The sequence below is a fragment of the Mesoplodon densirostris genome, chromosome 8 (genome assembly GCF_025265405.1).
Source record: "Mesoplodon densirostris isolate mMesDen1 chromosome 8, mMesDen1 primary haplotype, whole genome shotgun sequence".
Lineage (NCBI taxonomy): Eukaryota > Metazoa > Chordata > Mammalia > Artiodactyla > Ziphiidae > Mesoplodon > Mesoplodon densirostris.
Window position 1 is genome coordinate 52,577,707 of NC_082668.1, and position 19,133 is coordinate 52,596,839.

The 19,133-nt window shown below is 38.4% G+C and overlaps 1 protein-coding gene across 1 annotated transcript in view; it reads right to left on the bottom strand.

The window, feature by feature from the left end:
* The window catches only part of NUP35 (nucleoporin 35), a 36,480-nt gene extending 23,433 nt beyond the window's left edge, over positions 1-13,047 (bottom strand). Inside the window, exons 1-4 of the mRNA XM_060106186.1 lie at positions 12,956-13,047; positions 9,693-9,863; positions 7,574-7,701; positions 4,755-4,815 (exon numbers count right to left, since the gene is read on the bottom strand). Of these exons, the coding sequence (XP_059962169.1) occupies positions 4,755-4,815; positions 7,574-7,701; positions 9,693-9,863; positions 12,956-12,995 (400 nt within the window). The 5' untranslated portion in view covers positions 12,996-13,047. The remainder of the gene's footprint in view (positions 1-4,754; positions 4,816-7,573; positions 7,702-9,692; positions 9,864-12,955) is intronic.
* Positions 13,048-19,133: the final 6,086 nt, after the last annotated feature.

A 19,133-nucleotide genomic window follows, 5' to 3' on the forward strand; every position in this document is an offset into this window, starting at 1 on the left:
AGAACAGTATGGAGGTTCCTTAAAATACTAAAAATAGAACTACCATATGCCCCAGCAATCCCACTACTGGGCATACACCTTGAGAAAACCATAATTCAAAAAGAGACATGTACCACAATGTTCACTGAAGCACTATTTACAATAGCCAGGACATGGAAGCAACCTAAGTGTCCATCAACAGATGAGTGGATAAAGAAGATATGGCACATATATACAATGGAATATTACTCAGCCATAAAAAGAAACGAAATTGAGTTATTTGTAGTGAGGTAGATGGACTCTGTCTGTCATACAGAGTGAAGTAAGTCAGAAAGAGAAAAACAAATACCGTATGTTAACACATATATATGGAATCTAAAAAAGAAAAACAAACGTTTCGCTGAACCTAGGGGCAGGACTGGAATAGAGATGCAGACATAGAGAATGGATTTGAGGACATGGGGGTGGGGGAGAGTAAGCTGGGATGAAGTGAGAGACTGGCACTGACATATATACACTAACAAATGTAAAACAGATAGCAGTGGGAAGCAGCTGCATCACATGGGGAGATCAGCTGGGTGCTTTGTGACCACCTAGAGGGGTGGGATAGGGAGGATGGGAGGGAGACACAAGAGGGAGGGATATGGGTATATATGTATATGTATAGCTGATTCACTTTGTTATACAGCAGAAACTAACACAACATTGTAAAGCAATTGTACTCCAGTAAAGATATTAAAAAAAAAACCTAAAGAAAAAAATAAAAATAATTTTTTTAAATAAAAATAGGATGAAAAGTAGAGGAATATTTAAATAGCAGCAGAAGAAAACTGAGGGGTGAGGAAGGGGAAAGAGAGGGCAAACATTCAGTATTGTTTATCAGAGGCGATAATGGCTGAAAAAAGTTTTTGAAATTCTTTAATCTAGATTTCCCACTTTGTTATATGACCAAGCTTTTTCTACACCAGAAATAAGATTCTAAAAGAGATTTTTAACCTCAGTTTCAGAATTATAAACTAACCAAAGTCACTTTTGGATACAAAGACCTAAGCATAAAATAGCAACTCATACCATTAAATCCTGTGATGTCTCTTTATAAAAGGTGTCAATCTCAGAAAGTTAAAATTTACAAATCATACAAGAAATTTTCATTTATTAACACTAAATATAAGAGTTTAAAAAATAGCTCTAGGGCTTCCCTGGTGGTGCAGTGGTTGAGAATCTGCCTGCCAATGCAGGGGACACGGGTTCGAGCCCTGGTCTGGGAAGATCCCACATGCCACGGAGCAACTAGGCCCGTGAGCCACAACTACTGAGCCTGCGCGTCTGGAGCTTGTGCTCCGCAACAAGAGAGGCTGCGACAGTGAGTGGCCCCCGATCGCCACAACTAGAGAAAGCCCTCGCACAGAAACAAAGACCCAACACAGCCATAAATAAATAAATGAATGAATGAATGAATGAATAAATAATAAATAAATAAAATAAAATAAAATAAAATAAAAATAGCTCTAAGTGAAAAGTCTTCATTTTCTACCTCAATTTTCTCAACTCCCTTTTTCCACGTCTTCTTTAGGTATTGATCATGCATGACAGTACTCATGTCTATCACATCTTTTCAAAAAGTATTCTTAAAAAAAAGAAAGTATTCTTTTTCACTTATGCCCCATTAAGACTTTACATAAATTCCTTAAACTCAAATAAGAAGCAGCAGTGGCTCCCAGTGGCCAATTTATGACAGGTATCTTTTCCTATCATAGTTCTTATATTTTCACATATGATTTCTAAAATTACAAAAACCTCATAGAAGTTACAGAATTAGTAAAAATAAATTAACAAAAGGAGGTTTAATTAACTTTAATCCTGTACTCTTCCACTTGACAGCAATCAGAATATTACAATGCATGCTTTTCAGGCAACTAAGAGATCCTTTAAAGCATAAAATACATTACTTAACATTATGTGCTTTTGCATCTTCAATGTCTCTGGGATCACTTACTGACTCAACCGAATAGTCAATATTATAACAAATAGTCACGTAGCAAAGCATTATCACATAACAAAGCACTGTCATCTGCCTATTTGATCAAATTAGGATTGTTAAAACCTGAACTAATTCCCCTAGAACATTTCACCTCAAGTATGTAACTGAGACAGAGGTGACATCCTAGATTTTTCACCATTATATGTATGTGGCAGACAGAAATCTAAAGACATCACCCAAATCTTCTGTCCCCTGGTTTGACTGATTGGTAATTCAATCAAACTCTAATCCAGGTATTGCTGTGAAGGGACTTTACAGACAGAATTAGGTTATTTATCAGCTGATCTTAAAGAATTACCCTGGATTATTCCAGTGAGTCCAAAGTAATCAAATGAGCTCTTAACAGCAGCAGATGGCAGAAAAGTCAAATCAGAGATACAACAGAAGAGAGATCAGAGAGATTCAAATCATAGAAAAGGACTTGATCTGCCATTGCTGTCTTTGAAGACAGAAGGGGAACCATAAGCCAAGGAATGAGGGCAGCCTCTAGAAGCTGAAAACAACCTACAGGTGACAGCCAGCAAAGAAACAGAGACCTCATTCCTACAACAACATGGAACTGAATTTGGCCAACGACCTGGATGCAGATTCATTCACAGAGCTTCCAGAAAAGAACAGAGCCCTGCTAACACCTGACCTCTAAAGCAAAGAACCAAGCTGTGCCCAGACATCTGACCTTTAGAAACTATGATGTAATAAATGTGTGTTGTTTTAAGCCACTAAGTTTGTGGTAATTTGCTATGGCAACAATTTAAAACTAATACAGATTTTGGTACCAAAAGGGGTGCTGCCGTAACAAATACCTAAAAGTGTGGAAATGACTTTCGAATAGGGCAGTGGGTGGAGGCTGGAAGAAACTTGAGGAACATAATAGAAATAGCCTTAACAAACCAGTAGCAGAAATCTAGACTTTAAGAACACTGCCATGATGACTCAGACTGCTTGAAGAAATCAAGATTTGGAAGATAAAAAGATCTAACTTGTCATTGGATATTACTTTTGTTACCATCTTGCCTTTAAACAGGAGTGTTTAGAACATTTCGTTTTATGTAATTGTCCATTTGGTTCATTTAAACCTACTGTCTTGCTATTGTTTCTTTTGTTCCGTCTGTTTTTGCTGTTGTTCCTCCTTTCCTTCTTTCCTGCCTTCCTTTATGTCTAAGCCACCACCATCTCTCACGTGGACTACTGCAGTAGCCAACTGTATGGTCTCCTTGCTTCCACTCTGTTCCTTATTTCAAAGTCTATTCACATCACAGGACCAGCCTCATCCTATTTTTTTCCACCTTTTCTGGGTAAAGACCGACTGTTATGATGACCTACAAAGCCTTGTTGCATCAGCCCACATTACCTCTCTGACCTCATCTCCTATTATTCGCCCCCTCACTCACTCCATTTCACAGTAACTTCTTTATACTTGTTTGAACACCCCAGACACAATCCCACCTCAGTATCTTTGTACTTGCTATCTCCTCTGTTTAGAAAACTTGCCCTAAATGTTTTTAAGCAAATGTTACTTTTCCTATAACTATTTGTAGTAAGCAGAATAATGCTTCCCCTCACCCCAAGATGTCCATGTCCTTATCCCTGGAACCTGGGAGTGTTACATTACATGGCAAAGGAGAATTAACGTTGCAGATGTTAAGATTGCTAATCAGCTGACCTTAAAATAGGGAGATTATCCTGGATTATCCAGAAGGGCTCCAAGTATTCACAAGAGTCCTTAAAAGAGAGAGAGGGAGACTTGACTGCAGAAGAATGGTCAGAGATACAATGTTTCTGGCTTTAAAGATGGAGGAAGGGGACCACAAACAAATGTGGGCAGCCTCTAGAAGATGGAAAAGGCAGAAAACAGATTCTTCCCTAGAGCCTCCATAAATTAAGATAGCCTACCAATGCCCTGATTTTAGCCCACTGAGACCCATTTCAGATTTCTCACCTCCAGAACTGTAAAACAGTACACTGAACTGTTTAAGCCACTTTTAAATTTGTGGTAATATGTTATGGCAGCAAAAGAAAACTAATACACTACCTTAGTTAATATAAGCCCTCACTCCCTACTTCCCTTTGCTGTTTAATTTTCCTCCATAAAATACATTACCTTCTAACAAACTATTTTACTTATAAATGTGAATTCTATAAATAAATGTAAGCTCCATAAAGGCAAAGATTATCTATTTTGTTCAGTTTCCCAAGGCCTGATACTAGGTTATGTGCTCAAATATGTACTGAATGAACATTTGATAGATTATAAATATATAAATATGTTAGAAGAGCTGTGCTTATGATGATGCTAACCGTGATTAAAAAACCATTAATCTTAAAGAAAAATGAGATATAATCAGTGGCTGTTTGTAGTCAATGACATTTAGATTTATAGCTACACACTAATATCTCTCAAAACATCTTTATTATTCAGGCTCTGAATTCTTCTTCTTCTCAATTGCAACTACTTTTTTTAAAATTACAGTTTTTAACAATTCAGGAGACACTATTAAATACATAATTTTTAAAATTTTTAATATTTTTCAGTAAAATATCACATCTTATCTATAAGTTCAGAAAAGAATAATATACAAATAAATATTTCCTTGCTGAAGGAAGTTATTGACATTTGAGAAAGTCTCCAAGTTTGAAATATAAGACAAAATTTTGGCAATGACCAACAAAGGTCTTATATTATCTTCATTCAAAGAGTAAAGAATAGTCATTGGTGTTAAAAGGCATTGCTTACCTGTTCCAGGAGTAGTTGTCATAACTCCGACAAGAGGACCCTGCATTACTGAAATGTTTGCCTATGTGAAAACAGAAGAAAGTGTTAAAGTAAAAATGCAAAGTTCTAACCATAACACAATAAGTGTTGAAAAACTACATTCAACAGACAACTGAATGTCTACCAGGTATTGGAAATGCCTATTAGCTCACAATTGAAGAGTACTAAGTTGTTTTCTTTTTTTAAGCTGAACAGTATTAATCTAAAATGCCAGACTTGTTAGCATATTATATGTTTAATATAAGAAAACTTGCATTAGGTAAAAAGACATTATTTTTAGTAGACAGTAACACTGCTATTTGTTTTTAGTTCCTAAGATACAGTATTTGAAATGACAGAGATAATGGTGATTCCTCAAATCATCAAGTTCACATTGAAAAATAGAAAGATGGCAAAACTATATTTCTAAATTGACATTTACAAACCATGAAATACTATAGATTCAAATCAGTCTACACAGTAAAAGACAGCATATCTCTGCCTTTACTAGTAGAAAGTAACAAAGACTAATTCCTTTAAATGTGAGAAAATTAGAGATTAAAGTAGTTAAAAGTCCTTCTATAAACAAAAACAGAAATATCTAATCCAGAATGAGAAACAGACTCTTTCTCTAGAAGTAACCATATAGAGAAAAAATTTTTTTAACAGATTCTGACTAAACTAAGAAAATCTAAAATCTGGCTATTATCCAGTAACCAGACCAAATGCTGAGAGATTGTTAGGTGGGATACAAAATGCATTGTTCAATTCTTAATGATAACTTCTTTCCTGATTAGAGAGAGGTTGACCGAAGTGTCTGGCGGCAAAACTAATTTGGACTTTAATAATATTCTTACCAACTTTCAAATCAAGAACTTTCTCTACAAATTATGACCCACAAGATTTTTAAACATTTTGAACATAGCAATAACTATGAACTACCTATCTTTTCATATATTGAGAGAAGTAATGAAAACTGGCATAAACTTATAAGCCAGAGATCCTCATATCAAACTAAACAGCAGATTTATCTATCAACCTTTAGAAAAATACTCCAGACCAGAATATTCTGGACATATTTAAGTTTATAACATCACTGTACACATATAACACAAGCCACACAAGCAGTTGTTAATTTTATAGTACGCATGTATATCTCAATTCAGTATAGGACTAGCCACATTTCAAGTGTCAACAGCCACACTTGGCTAGTAGCTACTACACTCGACAGGAGGGCACGTGTAGAAGTGTTGGAAAAAGAAAGTAATCTGTTTAACACAATGAATTAATTTTGCCTTGCTTGACAAACAGGCCTAGTATGCCATGCATATCAAGCCTATAATCAAAATTTACTGAAAGATATTTCTACTTTTCTTAAACCTGCCAACAAATATGCTATATTTGATTTAGGGAAAGGCCATAAAATATTTCTCCAAATCAAACAGCAGAAATGTTGTTATACAAAGAACTTACCAGTTTAGCTGATACACTTTGTTCACATATCCTTCTAGGCATAATAGTAATAGGAGAGAAAACTTCTGACTATAAAAGCTACTAAACTTCCTACTTAAAAGAAATATCCACACTACCTTTCAACTGACAATCAAGAGTAATCACAGCAGTATGTATTAGCAGAATATTGCTCTTGTAAACACTGGCTCTAGATTCAAGATTGCTAGGTTTAAAATCTAGCTCTGCTGGACTAGCTGCCTTACCCTTGACAAATTACTTAGGCTTTCGATGTCCTAGTTTCCTCAATGATAAAATAAAGCTCATAAGAGCTACCTCACAGATTCATTGTGAGGATTAAATGAAACAATACATGAGAAGTTATAAGATCAGGCCATGTGCACTGTAGGTACTTCATAAGTATTACATACTTTTTTGTGCTATCAGTACCATTAAAACAGAGAATCTCTACCTTGTATAATCTGACTGAAAATAACACCATCAGAACACCTACATCTACACCAACCAAAATTTAACATCACCATCAGAACATCAACACCAGGAACACACTAAACCATCAGCTCATAAACATGCAGGAGGAAGCGTTTTCAGTAAAATAAGTAAACAGTGAACACAGCTCTAAAAGGATATTGGTCTTATATTAATAAAACCATCCCTAAAATAAAGACCTCAAATCATTACAAGGTGCCTTAGATCTGATAAACCCTGAATCTTCACTTGTTCTTTCACAAAATTATGTATAAATATTGAACTTTTTAAACAATGAACAATTTAAATGGTAATCATTTCTATATGGGTTTTTTTTGGTTTGTTTTTTGGTTTTTTGTGTTTTTTTGGCAGCATGCAGGCCTCTCACTGTTGTGGCCTCTCCTGTTGCGGAGCACAGGCTCCGGACGCGCAGGCTCAGCGGCCATGGCTCATGGGCCTAGCCGCTCCGCGGCATGTGGGATCTTCCCAGACCGGGGCAAGAACCCATGTCCCCTGCATCGGCAGGCGGAATCTCAACCACTGCGCCACCAGGGAAGCCCCATTTCTACATGTTTATTAAGGAGGTTGGGGGCATGGACAGGTGAATAGGCACACCTTTAAAAACCACAGAATTATCTATACGAGAAAATTATCTAAGTTCTATTACATTTTTAAGTACATTTCATGATAAACACAATTTAATTAGACTCTAGGATAACTGTCCCTAATGCTTATTCTGTGCAATAGAGTTACACTAAAACAGACCTCAGGCAAACACTTCAAATTACTGACCCTCCCTGTATAACCACATAAAAACATGAAATAAGGATATGTATGGTCCTGAATGAGGATATGTGTATCACCTGTCTTCTTGAAGTTAAAGGTGTTGATCCAAGTCCTGGGCTGGAAATGTCATCATATATACTTCTAACTGGTGGAGCTCCACTTTTATCTTTATGAGCTGGTACAACTGGCTGTGGTGGTGACCCACCTAACAATGTACAAAAAATATAAACAGGTGAGAAAATAAAGAAATCCTCCAACTTTCTGGTAAGATCTTTTAAATTAATATTTTTAAAATAATGACTTAAATTCCTGTTTCCCAGCACTTCTCAAATCTTAATACACAGAAGAATCACCTGGGCATCTTGTTAAAATTCAGGTTATGTCTCAGATCATGTGAGATGGAGTCTGAGACTATGAATTCTAACAAGCTCCCAGTGACGCCAATGTTGGTGATCCATAGACTGCACTTTGAATAAAAGGTTCCAGAATAAGTAAACAGAGATTTTAGCTTTTAGTAAACACATGCAACTTTGTTTTCTCTACAAGATGCTTAACATTTCAATACAAAATTTGATCCTATTTCTCACTTGAATAGCTCCAGTTTGTATATACTTGAATATGATCTCCTAATGTGGAATTTGACTGTCAAATTCCTATTCATGTTTCTCACAGTAGAAATATATTTAAGTACATAATAAACATACAGGAAAAGGACCAACTTTGGGGGATACAAAGGGATCTTTGTTAAGTCAGAGAATCAACAATGCCAAGTATCGAAGCAGTCCAGGCCCTCTGCAAGACTAATGTCTGAGCCTAGACAGTACAGCATAAGGTATTTAGATTACAGCACAGGCTATAGAAGAAGACTGACCTGGGCTTTAACCTCCTGCTGTCACTAGCCAGTGAGCTTCAGCAAGTTCTGTACTGCATTTAGCCTCAGTTTCCTCTTTTGGAGGATACTACTAACTACCCTTTAAGACTGATAAAAGAATGAAAATAACATATAAAATGCTTAGCATACTGCCTGACTCATAAACACTCAATATATGGTAGCTACGGTAATAAAATAATACACTTGAAATATGTAAAAAACAAAAATCTGTCTAGAATAACATTCTTAAGTGAATCACTTCAAATATAATTTATAATTCTCCCTGATCAATCCTAAAAAAAAAAAAAAAGTGATAATAAACCACTTTAACCAAAATAATACCTTAAGGACAATTAAAGTAAGAAGAATGTTCATTTAAACATCTATTAAAAGGATATTAGCTCACATTTGGAATTCAACCATTTTTGTAGCTCTCACTACTCACAGTCAAAACTTCCAAGTTAGCTTTTCCAATATTTGTTTGCTAAAAGAGTCCTGTAAAAGATATGTTTTATTTACATAACATTTTGTGCTACAACTGCAAATCATAGTTTGTGGAGTAAGTCCTTTCACTAAACACACTATAAGCGAGACTCTTAATTCACTATGACTAGAAGTAGAATTCATATCTACAGATTTTCAAATGACACTTCTTTTGACTATTTGCTATTATTATATTTAAGATGAATTATTTAAGTTGAATTCAGCTGAAGTTAAACGACCATATTCCCCTCCCCCCCCACACACACACACTTTAACATCTCTGAAACAGGGATAATTTACAAAAATTGGCAAATGGTGTTGTATCATATTTAGTGTTTTTCTTTCTTAGCGGTACTTAAAATAATGGTGAGTTTGGGCTTCCCTGGTGGCGCAGTGTTTGAGAGACCGCCTGCTGATGCAGGGGACACGGGTTCTTGCCCCAGTCCGGGAAGATCCCACATGCCGCGGAGCAGCTGGGCCCGTGAGCCATGGCCGCTGAGCCTGCGCGTCCGGAGCCTGTGCTCCGCAACAGGAGAGGCCACAACAGTGAGAGGCCCGCGTACCACCAAAAAAATAAATAAATAATAACGGTGAGTTTTACAATCAATGGCATCTTAGATTGAATAAAATGTAGTATACATATTTTTAGTGAGTGGTTCTTGGAATTATAGTAACATATTGCTTACACCTCTATTCCAATAATCTTAAAATAAAAAATAGAGACACTGCTTAATTTTTTTAAATAAATGTGGTTTGAGGGTGAACGCTGCACCACTACCCTTTTAAAAATTCTTGTACATGTATTGATAGTACTATAAAACTATTTTAAGCAATTTACCTACCTGCAAGTAAAGGTGATCTCATTTCCATTACTCCTACCGAAGGGCCACTAATTGATCGAGGTTGTGGAGTCACTGGAGCTGGCAAATCCCCCATTAAAAATCCAGGTAGGAACTGGGCATTAACCCCTGGCTTTGGAGACGTGGGTGAACCCAGCATCATTGGTTCAGATCCTAAATGAATCAGAAAATAAAAAAATACAAAGAAAGGACTTTAATGTAACAATATCTAACAAAAAGATGCAAGAATGCAGCATAAACAATTTTGAGAATTTAATCAAAACTGTTAAGTATTACAGAACCATAGTTAATTTTATAATTTTAAAAACCAATAAAAATTATTTCTAGAAAAATGTGAAACGTTTTGTATTAACCAAATAATATTTGACAGCTGTTTTTGTTTACATTACTTCACAGATTTAAGAATCAACACCTACTTTTAAATTTTAAAATTTTAGCTTATTATCTAAAAAAAAAAAAAACCCTAATACATAAAGAATAACTTCTTTCCATTTCTGGATCAGCTTCTACTATGTAACAACCGAAAACAAGAACAAGGTGCACTAGCTACACAAAGTCTAAGCAAATCAAACACAATAGGTTTAGCGTGCTGTATGTCCCGTTTTTCTTTCCCCATATACAACTGTCAGTCATTTTTGTAATAAAAGTGTAATCACGCACACATTAAAGCACATATGAAATAATGTGATGATTAGCATACCAATTAAGAATGACATTGAAAAGATTTGGAAAGGTTATGTTTTGGGTCATTTTTAAAACCATTCATTTTAAAGTTAGGAAAACCAATAAAAGTCTCCCCAACATAAAACCAACTTAAGAACTGATACTTCACAATCATCAATTCAAAATTTTTTTTCACAATTTATAGGGTAAGTATTATTATTATTCCAACTATGAAAATAAGGAAGCTATAACTTCCTCTAATTTCAGAACAAAATAGCCCAGTAAGGAAAACACGGGCTCTGGAGTCAAGAGACCTCGGTTCCAGTCTCAGCAAAATGGACATAACTGTAGTACCCACCCACAGAGCTTTGATTAGACTTACAGCAAGTAAAGCACTTATCTCAAGTGCCTAATACACAGTAAGTATTCACCAAATATTATTTATTATTATTCTAATAGTATCTTACAATAGCCAAACCTGAGGGACTGATGTGTACATGTAGAATTTGCAATTTCTGCTTATGAAAATTTAATTTTTCAACTATATGACAAGGCTGAATGTGATTCATGGTACTAAGAAAGGTCAAACATTTGGTATGTTATTTATATTACCTTTATTAACTATTGCTTAACTTCTAAACAGCCTCAAAAATGTGTTTCTTGCTATCCAAATGCTGTCAATTATTTACTCTTCCTCTTATTTCTAATCATAGTAGACCTAGATATTAACAATGCAAACACATCAAAAAGGAAAAAGGAAAAGAAATTCAGGAAAAGAATAAAGCAAATACTGAAATAAGGCGTGAAGAGCTATATTACATTGTAATTACTTCGAAGTGCTAGTTATGATGTTACCACAGTACTATTACATATTTCCAAAGAACATACCACTAAAATCAAACCAAAAGTCTAAACAAAAGCATATTATGACCATATATTTATAAACCCATAGTAATAAATGTATTACAAAGCTTTAGGTACCACCAACTACCTTCACTCTCCCAGCCCCAAAAGAAAAAAAAATACATATATGGCAAGTATAGTAATAATAAAGTCAAGAAAATTTCTGACACATCCGAATGTATATTGTGATACAGTAGAAAGCAGCAGAGTGAGGAGGGCACAAAGGGCTCTTAACTCAACTGTCACTTACCACCCAACCCTTTCACTTAGAGAGCTATACCAATGGATCTGGCAAGTCTTAAATTCCACTTCAGTCCTGTACTCCTAACATGTTAAGTACGGTGTCTTACTCAGCTAGCATTGTTTGTTGAAGTAACCATTAGTTTTACTGTACCATTAGGTGCTGGGAAAATATTTATTCCTCGTCTGGAATATCTGCAATATGTGGACTTGAACAATTAATACAACTAATGTCAGATTTCTGACCAGAGGTTTATTCATATTTGTAACCCAAAAAAACATACACTCCAAAATGTTTTTGTTGAGTAGAAAACTTTTTAACTGGAAATGAAAAGTTTTTTGACCTCTAAAATAATACAAGACATAATACTTAGACCAACTTTAAATGTAGCTGAGTATCTCTGTTGATATTATGCACTTAGTTTTTTTATAACTAATGCTAAAACAAGTTACTCTATTCTCAAACTTATTTTGCACAAAACATGGCAAGCATTATATATCCTTCAACTCTAATAAAACTCATTCTACAGATACATATCCTGCTTGCTCTCCTTTCAAACTCATAAAGTTGTAAGCGAACTTTCAAATACACCTCTATGACAGTAGACGATTTATCTTCTGTTCTAAGATATTCAACGGTTCTCACAAATCCCAAAACTCAGCAGACACACACACACAAAAATCGACATCCTGCTAACTTGGCAAGATTTTCTGAAGACAACACATCTCAGCAATGCCCCCCCCATTAAATAATGGTAATGAATTTTTTTAAAAAAAATCATGACGTGACCGATTAGAGGAAAAGACCTCCTACAACACTTAGTCATTTTCCCAAGATAAAGGCGGGGGGAATCGAGCCAACTCCTGGCTTCCTATTAAGGCTAATATCTCAATGGCTGCATCACCTGGTTAATTAAATGTCGCACAATTCAAGCTTCCCTTAAAAACAGATTTCTTCTGCAAAGCCCGGGAGAAGGAAGGAATCAAACAGGAACTAGAAGCCTAGGTGACCAAACAGCGGTGAAAGGTAACCACACTCCAGGGCACTGCCCAGCCAGGTGTTCACAGGTGAGTTCCTTCCCACCAACGCTTCCCCGGATCCCGGAACCTAGCATCACGTCTCCCGCGCTGGCGGAGTCCCAGGTATGGATAGGTCTGGCTCCGGCGTATGGGGGCACAAAACAGCTTAGTCACCACAAGACCGCCGTTTCTTCGCCCTCCTCGGGGCCCGAATTTTCCCGGAGCCGCCTTGGTAGCGGCTGGGTATAGACTCCTCGAGTAGGGGGCGGACTAAGAAGTTGGGTGCGAGCCAGAGGCTGCCCCTCTGCGGCTGAAATTAGCAGACGAGAGCCCTATGACTACTGCGTTTCAGGCTTGCCCGCTTCCAAGATTACAGTGTGCACTGCAGTGCTAGGGAGGAAAAGCAGTTTTTTACTCACCTAACGTGGGCACCTGGGGTTCCACAGCAAAAGCTGCCATCGCAGCAGCGGCGACACTCGGCCCTGCACCTCCCCGATTTTCAAAAATGGCGGAAATTCTCCCCACGGATAGGGGCGCGCTACCTTATGGGGTTGCGTAACTTCCGGACATGCGCTATACCTAAGTTCTGGCGCCGGAGCCGCCATTTTGGAATAGGAAAACAGTCTTTTCGAAGAGGCAACATCTCCGAGAGGGTTTTTACTGGTAGGGTGATGAAACAATGTGGAAACTGCGGTTCTGGGAATTCTTCTGCTCACCTTGTGAGCCTCCTGATTTTTTGGTGCTTGAGTTTTATAGAAGCACAAGTTATTTTACTCACGATTTCATAATAGTGTGAGTTTACCCAGTGCTCTGTCATCCGTCAGTTTTTCCAAGTACCACCTGGAAAAGTTGGCCTGAAGAAACAGATGGTGCCGCTTTCCAATGTAGATTTCCGGCCTTAGTTGCGTGAAACTCAATTCTCAAAACATATTTTCTACCATCTCTAGGCCATTTTTTAAAAGTTTGTGTTATATAGGCACAATTTTACATTAAAGCGTAACTCATACTTGCTGTTTTATTATATATTAATACATGCAAAAGGTATTAAATAATGAAGGCTAATAATAAACACCCGTGAACTCACCACACTGCAGAATCCTGTGTGTTCCTCCCTATGCCGTCCCTGCTGTCCTCCTCCCCCTACTTTGCTACCTTTCTTTAGAGCGTATTCAAATATCACACACATATTCTATATATGTGTGTGTGAAAATGTTATTTCACAATTTGCAGCAACATGGATGGACCTGAAGATTACCATACTAAGCGAAGTAAATCAGAGAAAGACAAGTATCATATGATACCGCTTATATGAGGAATCAAAAAAAAATGATAAAAATGAACTTATTTAAAAGAAACAGGCTTAGAGAACAAATTTATGGTAACCGGGGGGAAAGGGTGGGGGTGGAGGGATAGACTGGGAATTTGGGATTGACATGTACACACTGCTATATTTAAAATAGATAGGGAGGGGCTTCCCTGGTGGCGCAGTGGTTGAGAGTCTGCCTGCTAATGCAGGGGACGCGGGTTCGAGCCCTGGTCTGGGAGGATCCCACATGCGCGGAGCGGGTAGGCCCGTGAGCCACAAGTACTGAGCCTGCACGTCTGGAGCCTGTGCTCCACAACGAGAGGCCGCAATAGTGAGAGGCCCGCGCACCGCGATGAAGAGTGGCCCCCGCTTGCCACAACTAGAGAAAGCCCTCGCACAGAAACGAAGACCCAACACAGCAAAAATAAATTGATTAATTAATAAACTCCTACCCCCAACATCTAAATAAATAAATAAGCTGGATGTTTAAGTCAAAAAAATAAAAAAATAAAAAATAAAATAAAATAAATAGGGAATTCCCGAGCGGTCCAGTGGTTAGGACTCTGTGCTTTCACCACAGAGGGCACAGGTTCAATCCCTGGTCGGGCAATTAAGATCCCACAGTCTGTGTGGGGCGGCCAAAAATAAAATAAAATAAAACAAAATAGGTAACCAACAAGGACCCACTGTATAGCACAGGGAACTCTGCTCAGTACTCTGTAATAACCTAAATGGGAAAAGAATTTGAAAAAGAACTTATACATGTATATGTATAACTGAATCACTTTGCTGTACACCTGAAACTAACACAATGTTAATCAACTATACTCCAATATAGAATAAAAATTAAAAAACAAACAAGAATAAATGAAAGGAAAAAATATGTTGTTTTGTTTTGCTAATTTTATAAAAGTGATGTGCTACATGTATATACTCTGAGACGCTCTCTGATCCATACCAAACTCATTATCCTCAAAATACCCACCCATCCTCCCTATTCCCTCTGGGATATCCTGAAATCCCAAATCCAGCCAAGAATTTTGAAATTTCTGTGAGGCAATAATAATTCCAGCATTAAATGACAAGTTCCCAGAAATCAAAATGTAAAACCATTTACAGATGAATTGACTTTTTCTTTAACAGGTGTATGGGTTGAGCTGTGTCCCCCCAAATATATGTGAAAGTCCTAACCTCCAATACATATGAATATGACCTTATTTGGAAATAGGGTCTCTGCAGATGGAATCAAGTTCAGATGACGTCATACTGAATTACTACAAAATTGGTGGCTTAAACCAACACAAATTTATCTTTTATAGCTCTGGTGGCCAGAAATCTGAAATGAGTATTATAGGATTAAAATCAAGGTTTCAGCAAGGCTGGTTTCTTCGGGAGGCTCTGCAGAGAACCTGTTTCCTTGCCTTTTCTAACTTCCGAAGGCTAACTATATTACTTGGCTTTTGGCCTTTTCCTCCTGCTTCAAAGCCAGTGGCATAGTATCTTCTATCTCTCTGACACTGCTTCTCTCTGCTTCTGTCATTACATGGCCTTTTTCTTCTATAATAAAATCTCCCTCTGCCTCCCTCTTATAAGGACATTTGTAATTACATTTAGGGCCTACACAAATAATTCAGGATAATCTCCCCATTGCAATATCCAGTTGCAGTGATTAAGTTAATAATCATATCTGCAAAGTAACATTCATAGATTCCTGAGATTAGAGTGTGGATATCTTTGGAGGCTCCATTCAGCCCACCACACCCAGCAACCCACTTTCTAGAAATAATGTACCAAAAAATGTTCATCAATGAAGGGATTTTGATATAAATTATGGTCTAACCAAACAAAAGAACATTATGCCCCAGTTAAAAAGAATAAAATGGATTTGATATGTGACTGTGTGTATTGACCTAGAAAAATCTCCATGATTGATATGAAAGAAGCAATTTGAAAACATTATACAGCATCATTTTATTTTAATTTAACAAAAAGTATACTTTTGGGAACAGATGCAAAGAGAAAGGCAGATGCTTGTTTAAATAAAGGAAAAACCTAGAATACATTTGTTCCAAACTATTAACAGGGAAGGTAAAATGGGAGAGGGGTTTGTAAATTAGAGGACTTAAGAAGGGCCTTCAATTTACCTTATATAATTTTTAGTGGTTGATTATAGGAGTTACTTACTATTTTTAGTATTCTTCAAATTAAAACTTTTTTTTCCTTTAAGAAAGTCATTTTCCTTTCTTCACTTGCCTTTCAAACTTCTACTCTTTCAATTGTCTCTTTCTTTACAAGAGTAAAAAGATGCCCCTTTTTCCCGATAAAAATCCTTCCCTAGACACTGCTCTTTTTTCTAGCGACCGTACACTAATTCCTCTCACATTTTCTTTTTTTCTCAAGATCTCAAAATAAAAGACTACAGACTTTAGTAGATGATCTATTTCCCTAACTTCACCATCTTATTGTTTAATTCATTACACACTGCCTCCTGTGTGAATCCTCTTCTGAAACTACTGACCCCAACTATTTTTCTCCTAATGGCTAGATTAAGCCTGTCTCCTTGACATCTGCAGTATTCAACAGCTTTGACAATCTTTTACTCTGTACAGTGTTTTCCTTGTTTTGGGTGGTACTACACTTCCTGTTTCACCTCATAACTTTCTATTCTTTTTCTGGCTTTTCTATACCTGATCCTACTTCATTCTAACCTGGACACTTCATTAGTAGTAGTCAAGCCCTTGACCTCTCTCTCTTCTTCAATTCTTTATAGTCTCTCTTGGAGTCCTCATCAGTTGTCACATCTATGAAAAAACTCCCCAATATTGTATGCCCCAGCTCTCTCTAAGCCAAATGGTACTTTTCCAGATGCTTGATGAACCATCTACCAACACATCAAACCTCAAAAACAAACTCATCTTATCCCTAAAATCAGCCCCATTCCAGTTGTCCCTTTTTCTATTAGTCTCAGAAATCCAAAATTAAAAGCACAGCATGTTAGAGCAGAATCTAAAGTAAGACAGGGGCTTCCCTGGTGGCGCAGTGGTTGAGAGTCTGCCTGCTGATACAGGGGACACGGGTTCGTGCCCCGGTTTGGGAGGATCCCACATGCCGCAGAGCGGCTGGGCCCGTGAGCCATGACTGCTGAGCCTGCGCGTCCGGAACCTGTGCTTCACAACAGGAGAGGCCACAACGGTGAGAGGCCCGCGTACCGCAAAAAAAAAATAAAAAAAAATAAAAAAGAAAAGTAAAGTAAGACGGACCTGAATTCGAAGCCTAACTTTCCCACTTAAATCCTGTATTACTTCAATTTGTAATACATCTCTATAGATTTTATTTTGTGTAAAATAGAAACAATACCTACTTTGAAAGGTGGTTATGCTTAGTACAGTGCCTGGTCCACTTTGCTTTTCCTGGCTTCCACCTTCCCTTCCATCAAACATTCAAATACCAAGTCCTATTCTTTCTCTCTCCTCAAAGCCTAGACAATTGCAGTCAACTCTTAAAATCCCCCTGCCTTCAGTCTCTCCCACCAAATCTAACACACCACTAGCCAATGCTCCCTTCCTTGTACACATTAGTTAGCTGTCCAAAACCCTCACTGACTTCCTCTTCCCTACAGCAGCCTCGTTTTCTTCAACACCACAAACTTCACGTGTGCAGCACTTGCCAACCAATAGTGTCTTCCATTACACTATATACATTCTCACCCAAGCAGCAATGGAAAAGGAACATCAGAAACTCTTGTGGGTGGGGATGGGAGGACTTCCCCAGTGGTCCAGTGATAAAGAATCCACCTTCCAACGCAGGGGATGAAGGTTCGATCCCTGGTCAGGGAACTAAGATCCCACATGCCGTGCACGGGGCAACTGAGCTGGCACACCACAACTACTGAGCTCACGTGCCTCAACGAGAGAGCCTGAGTGCCACATACTACAGAGCCCAGGCACCCTGGAGCCCGTGCACCACAAATAGAGAAAGAAAAACCCACACACCACAACAAGAGACAAGCCCGGGCGCTGCAACCAAGAGCCCACGTGCTGCAATGAAAGATCCGCCATGCCTCAATGAAGATCCCACGTGCCACAACTAAGACCGGCTGCAGCCAAAAAAAAAAATTTTTTTTTTTTTTTTTGCGGTACGCGGGCCTCTCACTGTTGTGGCCTCTCCCATTGCGGAGCACGGGCTCCGAACGCGCAGGCTCAGCGGCCATGGCTCACGGGCCCAGCCGCTCCGCGGCGTGTGGGATCTTCCTGAACCGGGGCACGAACCCGTTTCCCCTGCATTGGCAGGCGGACTCTCAACCACTGCGCCACCAGGGAAGCGCAAAAAAAGATTTTTTTAAATAAAGAATCTCTTGGGGTGGAAAGTGCTATAGACTGAATATTTGTGTCCCCCAAAGTTCATAGGCTGGAAATCCTAACCCCCAGTATGATGTTATTTGGGGGTGGGGACTTTGGGAAGTGGTTAGGTCACGAGGGTAGAGTCCTCATGAATGATATTAGTGCCCTTATAAAAAAGTTACCGTGGGCTTCCCTGGTGGCGCAGTGGTTAAGAATCCGCCTGCCCATGGAGGGAACAGGGGTTCAAGCCCTGGTCCGGGAAGATCCCACATGCCGCGGAGCAACTAACCCCGTTCATCACAACTACTGAGCTTGCGCTCTAGACCCCGTGAGCCACACTACTGAGCCCGCACGCCACAACTACTGAAGCCCACGCAGCTAGAGCCCATGCTCCACAACAAGAGAAGCTATGGCAATGAAAAGCCCGTGCACCACAACAAAGAGTAGCCCCCGCTCGCCACAACAAGAGAAAGCCTGCGTGCAGCAACGAAGACCCAACGCAGCCCAAAAATAAATAAGTAAATAAATTTATTTTTTTTAAAAAAAGAGTTCCCAGAGAGCTCCCCAACCCCTTTGGCCATGTGAGGATATAGCAACAAGCAACAAATCTGTAAGCCGGGAAGCAGGCTGTCACCAGACACCAAATCTGCTGGTGCCTTGATCTTGAACTTCCCAGCTTCCAGAACTGTGAAGAAATAAATTTCTGTTGTTTATAAGTCCCCTAGTCTGTGGTATTGTGTTATAACCGCCCAAAAAAACTGAGACAGGAGGGTAGGAGCATCTTTTTTAGTAATTTCAATAGGTACCCTAAAAGGAATATACATTGTCACCCTGCCTTCACTAAGGGAGGTTGAGAACCATGGCTTCGAAAACAGTCTCTTCACCCTCTCATCCTAACCTTCTGCTCCAATCAATTCTCCCATCATTCCCCTTTGCAAGCCTTCAGCCTCT